The 14,567-nt window shown below is 39.6% G+C and overlaps 1 protein-coding gene across 3 annotated transcripts in view; it reads right to left on the bottom strand.

Annotated features, from left to right (window-relative positions):
• Positions 1 to 2,946: 2,946 nt before the first annotated feature.
• SEPSECS (Sep (O-phosphoserine) tRNA:Sec (selenocysteine) tRNA synthase) overlaps positions 2,947 to 14,567 on the bottom strand; it is a 43,618-nt gene continuing 31,997 nt past the window's right edge. Inside the window, exons 10-13 of one of the 3 annotated variants that reach the window (XM_059674183.1) lie at positions 12,888 to 12,978; positions 10,742 to 11,541; positions 5,564 to 7,587; positions 2,947 to 4,087 (exon numbers count right to left, since the gene is read on the bottom strand). In XM_059674183.1, coding sequence (XP_059530166.1) covers positions 11,238 to 11,541; positions 12,888 to 12,978 — 395 coding nt within the window. In that variant the 3' untranslated portion in view covers positions 2,947 to 4,087; positions 5,564 to 7,587; positions 10,742 to 11,237. Of the gene's footprint in view, positions 7,588 to 10,741; positions 11,542 to 12,887; positions 12,979 to 14,567 lie in introns of those variants that run through there. The other 2 variants (XM_059674173.1, XM_059674192.1) reach the window with 2 other exon arrangements.

Below are 14,567 nucleotides of genomic sequence, written 5' to 3'. Positions count from 1 at the left end.
TCCAGTTCACTGCTCAATGGAGAGGTTTGTTTTTGCTCTGTTTTGGGGTTTTTTTCTGACAGCTTTCTAACTATAAGTACGTTCTGACTCTATGACCAAATGTTTTGGAGGGAGGAGTGTAGAATAACACTCAGCTTTTTAGTAAGTCATGGGATGTCAAGTACAGCACAGCAAATACAGTCAATAACATCACAGTAACTCTGTATGGTGACACATGGATCCTAGATTTCTCTTAATGTACGTGATCACCTCTTAAATGCCTAATCACTGTGTTATACACCTGAAACTGATATAATATTGTGTGTTGACTATAATTTAAAAATAAGTATTTTTAAAAGCTAAAAAAAATATCGAGTACAAAAGGTTTATGGGGAAGTAAGGCCCTATAACAGAAAAGGGGGACAGGCTGGGCAGGAGAGCCATCAGCCTGTGATGCAGACCCACAGAGTTCAGTCAGTGCCCAGGGGGCTGGAAGCAGAGCCTGCCTGCTGGAGGAGTCGCATCGGGTGGAAAGAGCCAGGGCCCTCTACCACCACCCTGCTCCGGAATTGACCAAGAGTTGACTTTGGCTCAAATACCGAGTTTTGACCAACCCTGAAGGAGCCAAGAGCAGGGAGGCTGTCAGCCAAGCACACCCCTGCAGCGGTGGCAGGCCTTTTCTTGAAGGGAGAGCAGAGCAGTTCCTTTTGTGTCGGCCACATGGGATAGAACTTTTAGGGCCCTGTTCTAAAAGCAGTGGAAAACCACTGAAGAGTTTCAATCAGACAAGATGGGGTTTCATAGTTGCATGAATATGTAATGCCTACTGAACCATTCACACCCGAGTTGGGTGTCGGTCATGTGCTAGGTGTCTAGGTGCTGGGGACAGGAGTGGACAGAACTATGGTCCTGCTCTGGTGAAGCTTCTGTTCTTCAGAGACAAACAGCAGGACCTAAGAAATATTCGCATTACATAGTATGCTGGATTTCTGCTCCTCAGTGTGATCCATGGGCCCACAGTATCACACAGGGTTTGCTGGAAAGGCCAGCCTCACCCCAGACCTACTGAATTCAAATCTGCATTTTACCAAGAAGCCACGTGACTTTATGCACAGTAATATTGAGGCTCCACTCTCAATCTTTTAAAAAAAATATTTTTATTGATTTTAGAGAAACAAGAAGGGAGAGGGTGAGAGAGAGAGAAACATCAACGATGAGAGACAATCATTGAGCGGCTGCCTCCTGCATGCCCCCTACTGGGGACCGAGCCTACAACCCAGACATGTGCCTTGACCCAGAATCAAACTGGCAACCTCTTAGTTCCTGGGTCAACGCTCAACCACTGAGCCACACCAGCCTGGCTCCACTCTCAATTCCAAGACAACTTTAAGACAATGTTAAAGTGAGGGCGATAACTACAGTATTAAAAAGTATAGTAGACCTCATTGAAGAGAGAAGCTGATTGAAAACAAAAAGGAGGGAAGGGAGTTGGCCAAGCATCTGGGTTGAGATGTTCACAGGCAGAGGGAGCAGCTGGAACCAAGGCTCTGAGGCAGAAAGTGCCTGTAGCCTTTGAAAGCAAGATGGGGAGGGAGCTACTGCAGTAACCCAGACAAGAAACACTGGCAGTCAGACCTACTTGGTAGCACAGAGGAGTGGAGAACTGGTTTGATTCTGCATACGTTTCTAAGGTATATCCAACATGAATTCTTGGTGGATCAGATGTAGAATGTGAGAGAGAAGCTGAGGATAAGTCCAAAGTTTTTGGCCTAAGCGGTTGGAAGAAGTGTGATCAATTTAAGTGGGGAAGGCTTTGGGTACAACAGGTTTTTTGGGGTAAGATTAAGGAATCATGTAGAAGTTGAGATGTCCATTAGACATCCACGAAATGATCAGTTTTACAGAAGCGTGGAGCTCAGGAAGGAGGTCTGCTAAAGACGTAAATTTGGGAGCCATGATCAATCATTCCACTATGGTCTTCTGAGAATAGGGCTAAGTATAATGAACTATTGCCATGCTTGCAGATCTGCTGATCAGACCAAAAACTCTGGTTAGACAATACAACCGATGTGGAAGTCACTGTAACACTAACTTTTTCTATAATCCCTCCTGGGTCGTAATCTGACATTACAGGTGCATAAAATAGTGCAGTTTAAATATTGTTTTCTTTAGAATATTCTCAAATATAAATGCACAACAAAAGTTAACTCACTCGTAAAAAACAAAACTGAAAATAAAAAGAGATGGCCATCTAAAATCAACTATATACTTTTTAATTTCCATTGGAGAGTGGACAAAACTCATTGATGACTCCCTCTCAAAAAATGTTCTACTAAAATAAAAGTTCTACTAAACTAAACAATGAATATATTTTAATTAAAATCTAGCAGTACTTGGTGTAGTATGGCTGTATGCAGAGCATTATAGCAGTTATTAACAGAAGTGCTGTTTCAGGCACTCATAGTTAACCATTTACATATACTATTATCTCATTTAGTCCTCAATCCTATAAGGTTGTACCCATTTCACTTATGAGACCAAGATTCAAGATAAATATGTGAGCTCACATGGTTAATATGCAGGAATCTAACTTCCTATAAAATTCAAACAGCCCAATTTAGAAATGAAATCTGCTGAGGAAGTGATACTAATCTGTTTTATTTTCAAATAAAGATAAAGTGCTTCTTCTAGGAAAGACTATCTTCTAAGCACCCAACTGTCTACAGTCAATATATCCTTTACAAAAAGGTTGCTGGAATAGTCATTTCCTTCCTCTAAAAAAAAAAAAAAAATCTAACCACTCCCACCCCTTATGACTCATGATTTTCATTGTAAATATGACTTTTCTTGCAGATATCTAGGCAAGGTGATATTGAGTTAAAAAGTGGGCAAGTAATTTTGTGTTAATTATCTGTACTTTCAGATTTTATCTGTAGCAATGATTAGGTGAAATGATACAATGTACTGTTAATGATTTTTTAAATTTTATTTCATGTAATAAATTATATAATTCATTTTTATCTTTAAACAGTCTACAGCAAAAAAATATTTTTGAAAACATCTTTCTCTTTTAGTAAAACAAATAGGTTAGCAGGCTGACGTCAGCTTCAATCCTAATGGCTAAAACCCCCTACAATTACACAGTTAAACATAGTGTTTCTTTACATTTCTCTAAAAGTTCAAGTTGATTCCACTTGATAAAAAGAATACATTTCCATTCTGCATAAGGCCTTGGATTGAACTGTAGAATATTAGGTGGGAAATTATAAAGATATATTTGTTAGCCTTGAACTCATCATCTTACATGTGTGTATACCATAATGGCCAAAAGGAGCATGACAGTGAAAAATAAGGCACAAAAGGATGCAGTGGGTAAGTCTTAGTCCTGTATATTATGAGCGGCGGCCATAAAAGGTGTATAATCCACATACTGTGATAGATAAGGACGAAAACAGTTCATAGGAGGTGTTGGGGTGGGATTTTTTTTTTTTACTGTTACCAGCAAATTTGATTGTTTTTATCAAATTATTCAGAGGCTATTAAACTTCTGTGAACATCAAGCATGTCAAACCCGCGGTCTGCGAGCCGCATGCCTCGTTTATTTGGCCCATGTTAGCCTTTGAGTTTGACATGCCTGGTGTACATAAATTGGATTACTTTTCAGTTACAAAGTAAGGTTGGCCTCATGAAGTGCATAGGATAACAAAACCATTTAAAGGCTTGGCAGAAATCAGTACATCTTAGAAAGTGGGAAAAGAAAACCCAACTTTTAAATGCACCAAAGGGTATGTATGCAAAACAATTCCTCTGAATGTATATAAAATGAGACTGATCAGCATTTGTTGGTGTTGTCAATTGTTGGCTATTTTCCTCCATGAGAGTACACAAGAATTTAACTCTCACGATGAGCTAGCTACTTATTCAATATTAAAGTAACATCACTGGTTAAAAAAAATTACCTTTGTTTAATTTAAATTTTACTAAAACCTATCCTAGGCATATCGTCTAAAAATAAAAGCACATCCTATAGCTTAGGCCTCATTAAAGTTCTCATTACGGGGTGGTTACAGAAACACAGCCGGACACCGGGTCACTTAAGGCCTACCCGCTGGTAGACCCAGCCAAATCATTAGTGCCAGGATGCTTTTCTTTGGTCCTCAATGTTCAATTCAGGAATCCATGCCAGTACATAAAGGTAGCACTTGCAAGTACAACAACAAGTCTCACATGTCCTTCCTTCCATCCGCTTTAACCATAGACACAGAGCCTTCCTCAGCCCAAGAAGTAACCCTCTTTTATAAGTTGAGTGAGCAAACATACTCTGACCTTCACACTAAACTGGTAGTTCCAAAATACCATCCCCAACAAGGAAGGGATATCACTTACACCAGAAGCCAGCTAGCACCCATTCTCTGCTAAGTTTGAAGTCGAAACTTACTCACTTGAAGCAATCGGCCCGGGCCCACTTGCAAGTGAAATCTGACCAAAATGATTGCTCACAAAACAGACCAGACCTTACAGTCTTTATTAGACTCCACCCTCCTCAGACTTGCAGAAAACGATCTCTCTGCTGCGGCCTCACGCATACGGTCAGCTGTAGCCACTGCTTGGGACTCCTCATCTGACCTAACAACTCGAGTTCAGCGCAACATCCCAGTCAACCTCAACAACAGAGTTTCTGAGGATATTAGAAGAAACATCTGTATTTGCTAGAAGTAATCCTCACGGTTTCCTTCTCAGAGACTGAGTACCAACATGCAAGACTTGTCTATGTCATTGAAATCAAGGTGCTCCTCCCAACGCAGATTCAGGAAGATAGCCAATTGGTTGCAGCCCTGGCACGTGTAGATCCTGTACGGGGAGGTCTTCCTTCTCCTGCCACTCAGCCTTCGGTCATGTTCAAAGGTACTGCTGACCCTTTGACTTTCCAGCTCCACCTACTCAAGACCGCTATTTCATGCGGGGTCTCAGCTGGAAAAATTCACCAGATTGCTAAGCTGTACATTGCTCAGGCACCAAGCTCGATCGCCTTATGTCCTGATCCCACGTGCCTTAATATTAGGCCGCTGCAGAAACCTAAGGTTGTGTTGAAGGAGAGGATAGAGTATTCACTTGGAGAAATGATGGGATCATCGCGAATCTTGAGCCTTATGCAGACGGACATTACTGCAAAAGGAGAGATCTTGGCAAATGATCTTTATACACTGGAACCTTTATGCCCTCGGTTACGTTATTTGTTCAATAAAAGCAATGCTGCCTATGCACTGTCTCTGCTAGACAAGTTTCCGAAATCATGCACAATCATTGCCTAAGTCAGGCTGTTAGCTTGAGGTCTATCACAGAGGCTAGTAAAGCTCTCCTCAGCCACATTATCACTAGCATTTTGGTCCCTAATCATAGTGGCCTTAACATTCTGGCTTTCCTTCATGGCTGTACTGTTGATGCTGCAGATAAGCTGAGAGAAGAAAATTACATGGTGTAACCATGCCTTCCATAGCAGAACAATTTTAACTCTGTAACTCAGCCATTGCCCAATCTGTGAGAAGATCAATAATCTTCAGGCCTGAGTCTTTGCTAGAACCACGATGCTGGGTTAAAAGGGGGAATAAGTTACTATATATAGGCTCACGAACATTTGTTAAGATAAACCAAGAAGCAATTACAGGCCTACCAGAGGGAAAGCTAGGCAAGATGGCTGAAGACCTCACAGCTGCATGTGACTGGATTAAGCTCCTTGGATCTGTTGGTCCAAACTTGAAGCAATTATTATCTTGCCTGCTTGAGAACAAGGGTGTGATTCCACCTGATGTTCCTAGTGTTGGGTGGAATGCTGACAACTGGCTGCCAACAGCTTCGGATGACCGATCTGTACTTGCTGGGTCCCTAAACATCATGTCAACCCGTCATGTTTACTACTGACTACATGGCAGACTTTGCCAAATTGCAACGTGACCATGTGGTATATTTTTAAGCAGCATTCATACATGGTTTCAACCTCCTTGCCTCAATACTGCACTGTCGTGAGCTCCAGAAGAAGCATTCTACCCAACACTGTCATGCAACTCCTATACCCGTGAGATCTTAGAGAAGGGGTGTAGCTTAAGTCGGAGAACTATTTATCCAGGGATTCCTTTCTCAAAACTGCCAACTGAGACTACTACTCATACATCGTCACGGGAAGGTGATCTAGCAACTGCAGTGTCCTATAGGCTGGCAGATGAAATCTTCTTATCATTTGCTCAAGAAGTTAAAGAACTGGGTACTCTTCTTGACTCGGGTTAATTGCCTAAACACTTGGAGAGGTTGTCCCTAAGCCATATTGCCCCTCTCCCTGGACTGCTTATATTTGTGTCATTTTGGTACATGGGGCAAAAATATAGAGGGAAACTCTTGTCTGTAGCCAGGTATATCAGAGTTGCCTCTTACATACCAACTCTTCTCCAACCCTCAGGTGGGTCACTAAGGCCGTTTATAGTCTTCTTGATGTCAGTGAGACCTTCCATCTAGCATTTAAGCTCAAGTTGACTCCTGTTATAGCTTAGCCAGACATATCACTCAGGGTGGGGCTCATTTCTAAGTTACTTTTTGTAAGGATTGTGACGATAAGTCCTGATGCCACCTGGCTAATGAGGAGGCTAAACATTACCAGGGTTGATAGTCAAGGGGTGCAAGCGCCTGACTTGGACTCTTTACCAGGAACGCTGACGCCTCTCGGCGCAATCAGGACAACAATCACTGAGGTAAAGAAAACCATAGAATTTTGCCAAACCTCTCCTTGTCAAGCTCATCATAACATGAGGTCTTTGCTCACAAGCCCCAAATGGCACTTGTCTGTACTATATATAGCAGTGTTCGTATCCAAAGTACTTGTTCTCTCTCAGGACACTCTCTCTGAGGTCATTCTAGACCTCTGCCATGTTTGTAGATAATTATTCACACAAAGGGTGATGCTACGTATTCAGAGAGAGTTATTGAAGATTTGTGTGGCACTACCCAAGAGAATTTGTTGTCTGATTTTTCACTCGCCACTATTACTAGTGCTCAGCACTACTATGATCATGCTAATTCTAGGATTCAAGGAGCTATCACCTACTGTACCTTCGAAAAGCCTGCACTGGTAGGACCTTGCCAGACTTATCTTGTTAACAGGTTACTCAGGGATAACAAGCTTATTGGTCTGTCAGAAGCTTCTTCTTTGCATCTTGAGCCTGGTGATTTGTGCTCCTCAGTATGTCCAAAAACTGACGGTATTTTCTGTGCCATTGTTGATGCTACACTGTCAGTACTCAATGCTATAGTCCTACCCAACTGTTGCCAAGCATGTTCAGTTTGGAAGATCTGATTTCTCCCAGCAAGTTCTTGTTGCTCCAAGGCTAACTCCACTGATCCAGCAACTGCACTGCTATCTGGAGATGCTCCACAGTGCAATGAAGATGAGGTGAAGGAATCCTCAGACTGATGTTTGCTTGCCCATGGCTTCTGGGGGTGTTCAGGTTTCATTATTTGGGGAAGGACTTCACATACAGGTTCAATCTGATGTTCCTGACATGGGTTGGGTTGTCCCATCTTCCAGTTGGGCTCTGGATAGGATCTCACCACTGTTGTAATCTAGTAACCATTGGGACCATTTAAGAAAAAAAACAAGAAAAAAAAAAAACAAAAACACAGAGCCACAGCAGCATTATATGCTGGGGCAAAACACTGAAAAAACTTAATTTATATTTAAATTTACCATTCTGTATATCAAGTGCCTATTGGTTGAACAAAACTGTATTCAATAATTCACATTCTATAGCTTCATTCATCTAGTACACAAAGCTAACTAGAAAGATTTATAGCTGAACACTGAGTTCCTAAGGCTGGTATCACATGTCATTCCCTGATAGAGTGAGAATTCATCAGCTGAGAACATAAGAGCCAAATTGAGAGTTGGATTTAAAATACCTTTCCCTTCTGTGTTATAAGGAACACATTGTGTAGTGACCTAAAGAATATTTTGTGTTATTCAATTTTCTTTTCTGGGCAGACTACCACAGCACAGTGACTTTAAAAACCCAACTCCAAAACTCTACCTGACAACCTGAGGAAGAGCAGTTGGGTCACAAAACCAGAGAGGCCACCTTAGTCAATGACAGAAAGGCATCATCCTTGGCCCCTGCCAGTTTCAGGACAACTAAGGCCAATGAGGAGGGTTACCAATCAGTACTAGCAATCAACACTAATAAAAGAGAAAAATGGTAATTGGCGTACAAGCTACCCTTTTCATTGGCTAATCAGGGCTATATGCAAATTAACTGCCAACTAAGATTGGCAGTTAACTGACAACAAGATGGCGGTTAATTTGCATATGTAGGCACAATGCAGGGAGGCGAAAGGGAAAGCAGGAAGAAGCCCCCTGCCACTGACAGTGATCGGAAACCCAGGGGGGAGCTAAGAGCTGGGGGGCAGGGCAAAGGCGGCCCTGGGGCCACCTTTGCCCTGCCCCCCAGCCATGATCGGAGAATCGGGTGCCTTTTCCGCCCTGGCCAGTGATAGCAGGAAGTAGGGGTGGAGCCAGCGATGGGAGCTGGTCACGGTCGAAGCTGGCAGTCCCGGGAGCTAGGGGTCCCTTGCCTGGGCCTAAAGCGGAGCCCACGATTGCGGGGCCGCTGCAGCTGCGGGTCCCCGCTGCCCGAGCCGGACGCCTCAGCCAGAGGCATCAGGCCTGGGCTGGGGGCAGAACCAGTGATGGGGGGAAATGAGGATCCCCGCTGCCCGGGCCGGACGCCTCAGCCAGAGGCGTCAGGCCTGGGCAGGGGGCCGATCCTGCGATTGGAGGGTGATGGGGGTCAACGCCTGAGGGCTCCCAGTATGTGAGAGGGGGCAGGCTGGGCTGAGGGACATTCCCCCCTCACACACACACACACACACACACACACACACACACACACACCCAGTGCACGAATTTCGTGCACCGGGCCCCTAGTTTAAAATAAACAACTGTTTGTACATACTTTTTCATACTTACATGTGGAAATGGGAGAGAGCAAGGAAAACAACATTGGGGTAAGGTAAAGGAAAGCCCGTATATACAGAACCTACAACTCTTCAAAAACTCTTAGGAATTCTATGATCTCAAGGTCAAATTTAAACCAGCAGGAATAGAACTGGAATTCCAAAACCTCTGAAAAGAAAGTGCTAATAATAAACACTGCATTTTATGCACAGCTGATTTTATGCACCAGGAATGAAATGTTATAACACATCTATCATTCACATGTGGGCTCATGTAATTTATCTTCAATTAGGGTGATTATCTATTCAGCAGCTGAAGCCTAAGAGCTGCCGATACACTGCAGAAGAAACAACATTTGCGAGTCTCTCTGCTCTGGCCTTTTTTAGATGACAATACTGATCGCTTGCCTGTAAAGCAGTTCTGGCTTACACACAGACAAGTGCACTGTCAGCATTTACACTGGCAACATCACCTCGTTCCCTTTCAGACTCCAGAGGTTCTGTGCAGACACTTCAGCTTATGGTTCTACAATTCAGTCCCAAATTCACATAGAAAACATGATGCAACTTTTAATCCAGGATTTACTCCTTTAAAATAAGTTGTTAAAGCTCTTTTTTAAAACAGATCTTTACAATATTTGAACTCTAAAGATATATGACATTTATAATTAAGTACTTTATCTCAACAGTCTTGACTCCTGAGGTTGTCAAGCCAGTGTCTAAAGTGTTCTAACTTATACTTTAGTGAGAGTGTATCTGTCTAAGCTCATGTTTAATAACACACATTGCCAATCAAGACAGAAAAACACAACCCAGAAATCAAGGCAGATTCTCTAGTGCAGTGTTTACAAAAGTATGTTCAATGGATGTCAATAAGTCTTCCGATAAGGATATGTTCAAAGTGGTTTCAAAGGAATTCTTAGAACCTTTACTACGCCAATAAGCAGGTCTGCAAAGTCCCCAAATTATTTGTCCACAAGATCTTTTATCCCCATGAGCACCTCTTAGGAACAACACATCACAGAGCAGGACTTTAGAAACACAGCTTCACCATTTGGTGTATTCAGAAGCTTCACTAATTCCTCAGACTAGGAGACATCAGTCTATTTCTTCAATGACACAAATAATTGTTACAGCCAATAGGTCTGGAATTTCAGACTCAGAAAGTGAACATGTGGGCAGGGTCGGGTGTGGCAGGGATACATCATTTTCACTTCCCTAGCAATATATGTTCAGAAATACCCATGGTTAACCACTCTTCCTAATGGCTGTGCACAACACCTGGGCACACTAACCAATATTCGAAGGCTGCTTAGAGCAAAAACAATGAAATAAAGTTTTCATTTACCCAAATGGAAAGATGCACAAGTGCCATATAAAACAATTTATAATTACATATTTAGAACTGGTAACGCTGGTTATTACCCAGAAGTCTATACCATATGGACAGATAACACTTTAGAGCTATCTTCTTTGAAGCACTATTGAATAATTAAAGTTGCTATGGAAAATTCTTCCCTTGAGGAGTTAGTTTACTTTAGAGCAGTGTTTCTCAACCTCAGCACTACTGAGATTAGGAGTTGGATAATTCTTTGTTTTGGAAAGTTGTCTTGTCCACTATAGGACGTTAGATGTCAATAGCATCCCACCAGTCGTAACAACCAAAAATATCCCAGATATAAGCAAAAATGTCCCAGATATTTGCTTGGATATAAGCAATTCATCCCCAATTGAGAACCAATGCTGTTGAGAGAAAATTAAAGCTTACCCCTTGACTATGCTTCTCTGGGAAGTGTCCATTTTACAGGCACACTGTGACTTGCATACATCCACAAACATCTAGAAATTAGTAGCATTAGAGATCTTTCTAAATTCTGTGTGATCAGAAACAAAAGTAACTTGTGAATGGTAGAGAATAGTTAGGAAGAAACAGTCTACACATTTCAAAAAGTATTGTGGTAATTTTACTGCTCTTATATTAGTAAAAATTATCTGAATCATAATGCTTAACTGACAAATATTTTCACAATTAGAAAAATGCTAATTGTGTATTATAATCCATTAAGGATCATAACGCTTGAGGCTATCTAAGAATAAAAAATGTAACAATCATTAATGGCTAAATCAGGCCATATTCTATTCCTTGACCAAACATTCTCCATGACATTCTCAATTCAAAAATTTCAAGACTTGTCTTTAAACTGTGTGCTTATACTGTCACCTCATCATTTCTTTCAAATTATCAAAAAGAAACCCTTCACATGTCATGAAGAAGAATCCTCAAACTTGTCAAGAGATACATTCTCTAGTTTTAAACCCATTTCTTCAATAACCACATCTTCAGTTTTGTCATTGTCAACTCCAGATCCATCACTCTCTCTATTTTGTTCTTTTCTTACTATCTTGAAACACTTGTCCAGTCTCTTTATGAACAAGTCCACATCCTGTGTCTTCATTCCGATGGCTGACGCAGCATTGAGGTAGGCACAAGGATAATCATTTGTATGTGACATGAAGCCTCGGAAAGTGTAGCCACTCACAGTTTGCACAGCCCCGAGAGGCACAACTCTAAAATGAAAAAAATTTACCAATTTGATATGTCTGGTGGTATTAGAGTATCACCCACAAACAAAAGATAGCTATGTTACTAAGCCTTACACCTACTTCTTAAGAAGTTTATAAACAGCCATAAATCATGGTCTATGAAGAAAGACTGTCAGCACAGTATACAACTTAACAGTATACAACACACTCAATTTTACATGGAAAAGTGATTAATATTTACTTATCTCCTATTAAAGAGGTACAAACTCTAGGGAATGCAGACACCTATACATTTTCTTCATAGAGTTAAAATTGTTTTTGTAGCAAATATGGAATTTGACTTCACATATATATAAACTTTAACAGAATGGTGGAACTAGTACATCAAAATCACTTTGATTAACTGCCATGTATCACCTCAAATAATCAGAAACTAAAATTACACCTATCTGATCAGTGCTATGCAATAAGAGTTTTAAAGCAAGGATCCAAAAGAAATTATGTAACTGTTTACAGTGGGGCAGTGGTCAGCAATCAGTAATGGCACACGCATTTTTTTTTAAGCTTGATTTCATTGGCACACTTAACATAAGCAGATTTCTAAGAGTACTTTTTTATTTTTCAAAGAAGTCAATTAAGATAAACTTAAAGACAAATAGTGGCAACACTAAAAACAAAGCTAAGAAAACCATTTTTGAAGTATCAAACTATGCTGTGTTATATCAAGGTAAAAGCTGAATTCATCTAAGATTTTTTTTATTTTAAAAAGTTGTCCTTTGATGTGAAATCTCTAACCTCTGGTAGTCAGAGGAAAGTAATAGAAGAATGTAAACAGGAATACTTTGAACAAGGTATTTCTTTTCAAGTCATTCTTCTTTGACATCATCAAATTAAAAATGAAATTAATTTTTAAACCAGGTACATAAAGGAGCAAAATGTACATTTTTCAAAGACAGTACTTAGACAAGAATTGCATAACCTTTTTAGTTTAGGACATGGGCTTTTCCTTAAAAACACTTTCAGTTAAATTTAGTAATGAAAATGACATTTCTAACACCGTTAAGTGACATCACTGAAGATTATCTAACAAAAAAAAAATAAAGACAAACATAGAGAGGTAATGAACTTTTGTCTCTGTATGTCTATTAAAATAAACAAGATTCATATCTTTCTGTGTCTATTTGAAGTGTAGGCAGTCCACAGGTGGGCATATAATAGACTTATAGATTCTCGACCTCAATATTTATTCCACGATGAATTCTCAGGGGTAGTTCAGCATATACTTAGGGGACTATTGTTAAAGAGAAAGGTACTTTATTAGCCAAATAATTTAAAAAGCCAAATCAATGCAAGCTTTTAAGCATAATTACCTGGCTCCAGAAACCTGTCTGGTAAAAAGCATTGAGCCAAGCTGAGTGACAGCTTTGTCACGGTGCTCATCTAGTGTCTTAAGTGTCATAGCTGAAAAAGAAAAAAGCACCACAGTGAGCCTTGGTTCACCAGCAAAAAATCACTCAAAAAAACAACACTTAATAATGAAGACATTACTTTTGTGTGTGTTAAAATACACATAACATGAAATTAACCATGTTAGCCATTTTTAGGGTATGTTCAGTATTGTTAAATACATTCACATTGTTGTGCAACCACCATCCATCCATCCATCCCTACAATTCTTATAATTTTGTAAAACTGAAACTGTATACCTATTATAAAATAACTCCCAATTCTCTCTTCCCTGAGCCGCTGCAACCACCATTATACTTCCTGTCTCTATGATCTTAACTGCTCTAAATACCTCATATAAATGAAATCACTCAGTATTTGTCTCTTTGTAACTAGTTTATTTCACAGAGACATTACTTTGTATTGTCAAGTGGCATGATTGGTATGCACTTAATAAATTATAGTAAGGATTTGCTTGCATATCAGACAAAAATACATTAATATAAATTAACATACTCAGAATTTCCATATCACTTCTCTAAAGAGTAAATTTTCCAATTAAACAGATGCAACTATGACATGATCAATATGGCAGTTTAGTCAAATTCAACCATGTTTTAAGAACTTGTAAAATGAGAAAGTGGAATATATTTCAGCACATATAAAATATTAAATAAGATCAACTTCTGCAAATGAAAATGAAAATTATCTTTATGAGATTATGTGAGTAAACTGCACTCTGTTCATACCACCAATCACTGATAGTAGGTAACATTTCCTAAGAATGGACTTACCATACTAGGTAGTTTACAAATATAATCTCAACCATTCTTTAATAATTTTGCATGTGAGGATTATTATCTCTATTTTATAGATGGGGAAAGGAAGTTAGGAGCTAGTACATGGCAGAATTGGGATTCAAATTATACCACATCACCTTCTACAGCATCTACATAAATTATAAACCAACAAAGGACTGGCTGGGTGGGCCAAATAGTTCTCCATGGAAGCCATTCCTGAAAAAGGTTTAAGTGACAAATAACTATTTACTAACTTTCCTCAGATATACCTGAAATATGAAGCATATTACACTGCACATATTCACAAAGTAAAAGGAATATAATGAAGCTTACAAGTTACTTAAATGCATAAAAGTCAACATTCATATTATGCTATTCAGCAGTTCTTGTCTACATGACAAAAATCATAGCCCCTACACAAAGAAAATTATCATAAATGTAGAATTCGCTAACACAGAGATGCTCAAGAAAACAAACAATAATAGCATTAAAAACAACATAAGAATAGCTTTAACTTCTAATACTATGGTGTTTGTTAACTGACAGAAATTTTTAATATTTATATCGAGTTCTTACTAGCAACCAAATGATTTTCATTAGAAGCAGGAGTTAAAGTATTATTTTGTGTCTATTTGCTATAATACTTAATGTTGATTTGGATTCTTTCAGAATATAGTGGTTTTTTTTAATCTTAGAAATACATTAAAGCATTTCCAAAGGCTAACTAAACCTTTTCAATTTACAAAATAATACTGTAATAAATTTAGAAATATCATTGTAACCAGAAGGAATTCATACTCATCT

This window comes from Myotis daubentonii, chromosome 1 (assembly GCF_963259705.1).
Source record: "Myotis daubentonii chromosome 1, mMyoDau2.1, whole genome shotgun sequence".
Lineage (NCBI taxonomy): Eukaryota > Metazoa > Chordata > Mammalia > Chiroptera > Vespertilionidae > Myotis > Myotis daubentonii.
The sequence above is the reverse complement of the archived record's forward strand: the minus strand, read 5'-3'. Positions and strand labels throughout refer to the sequence as shown.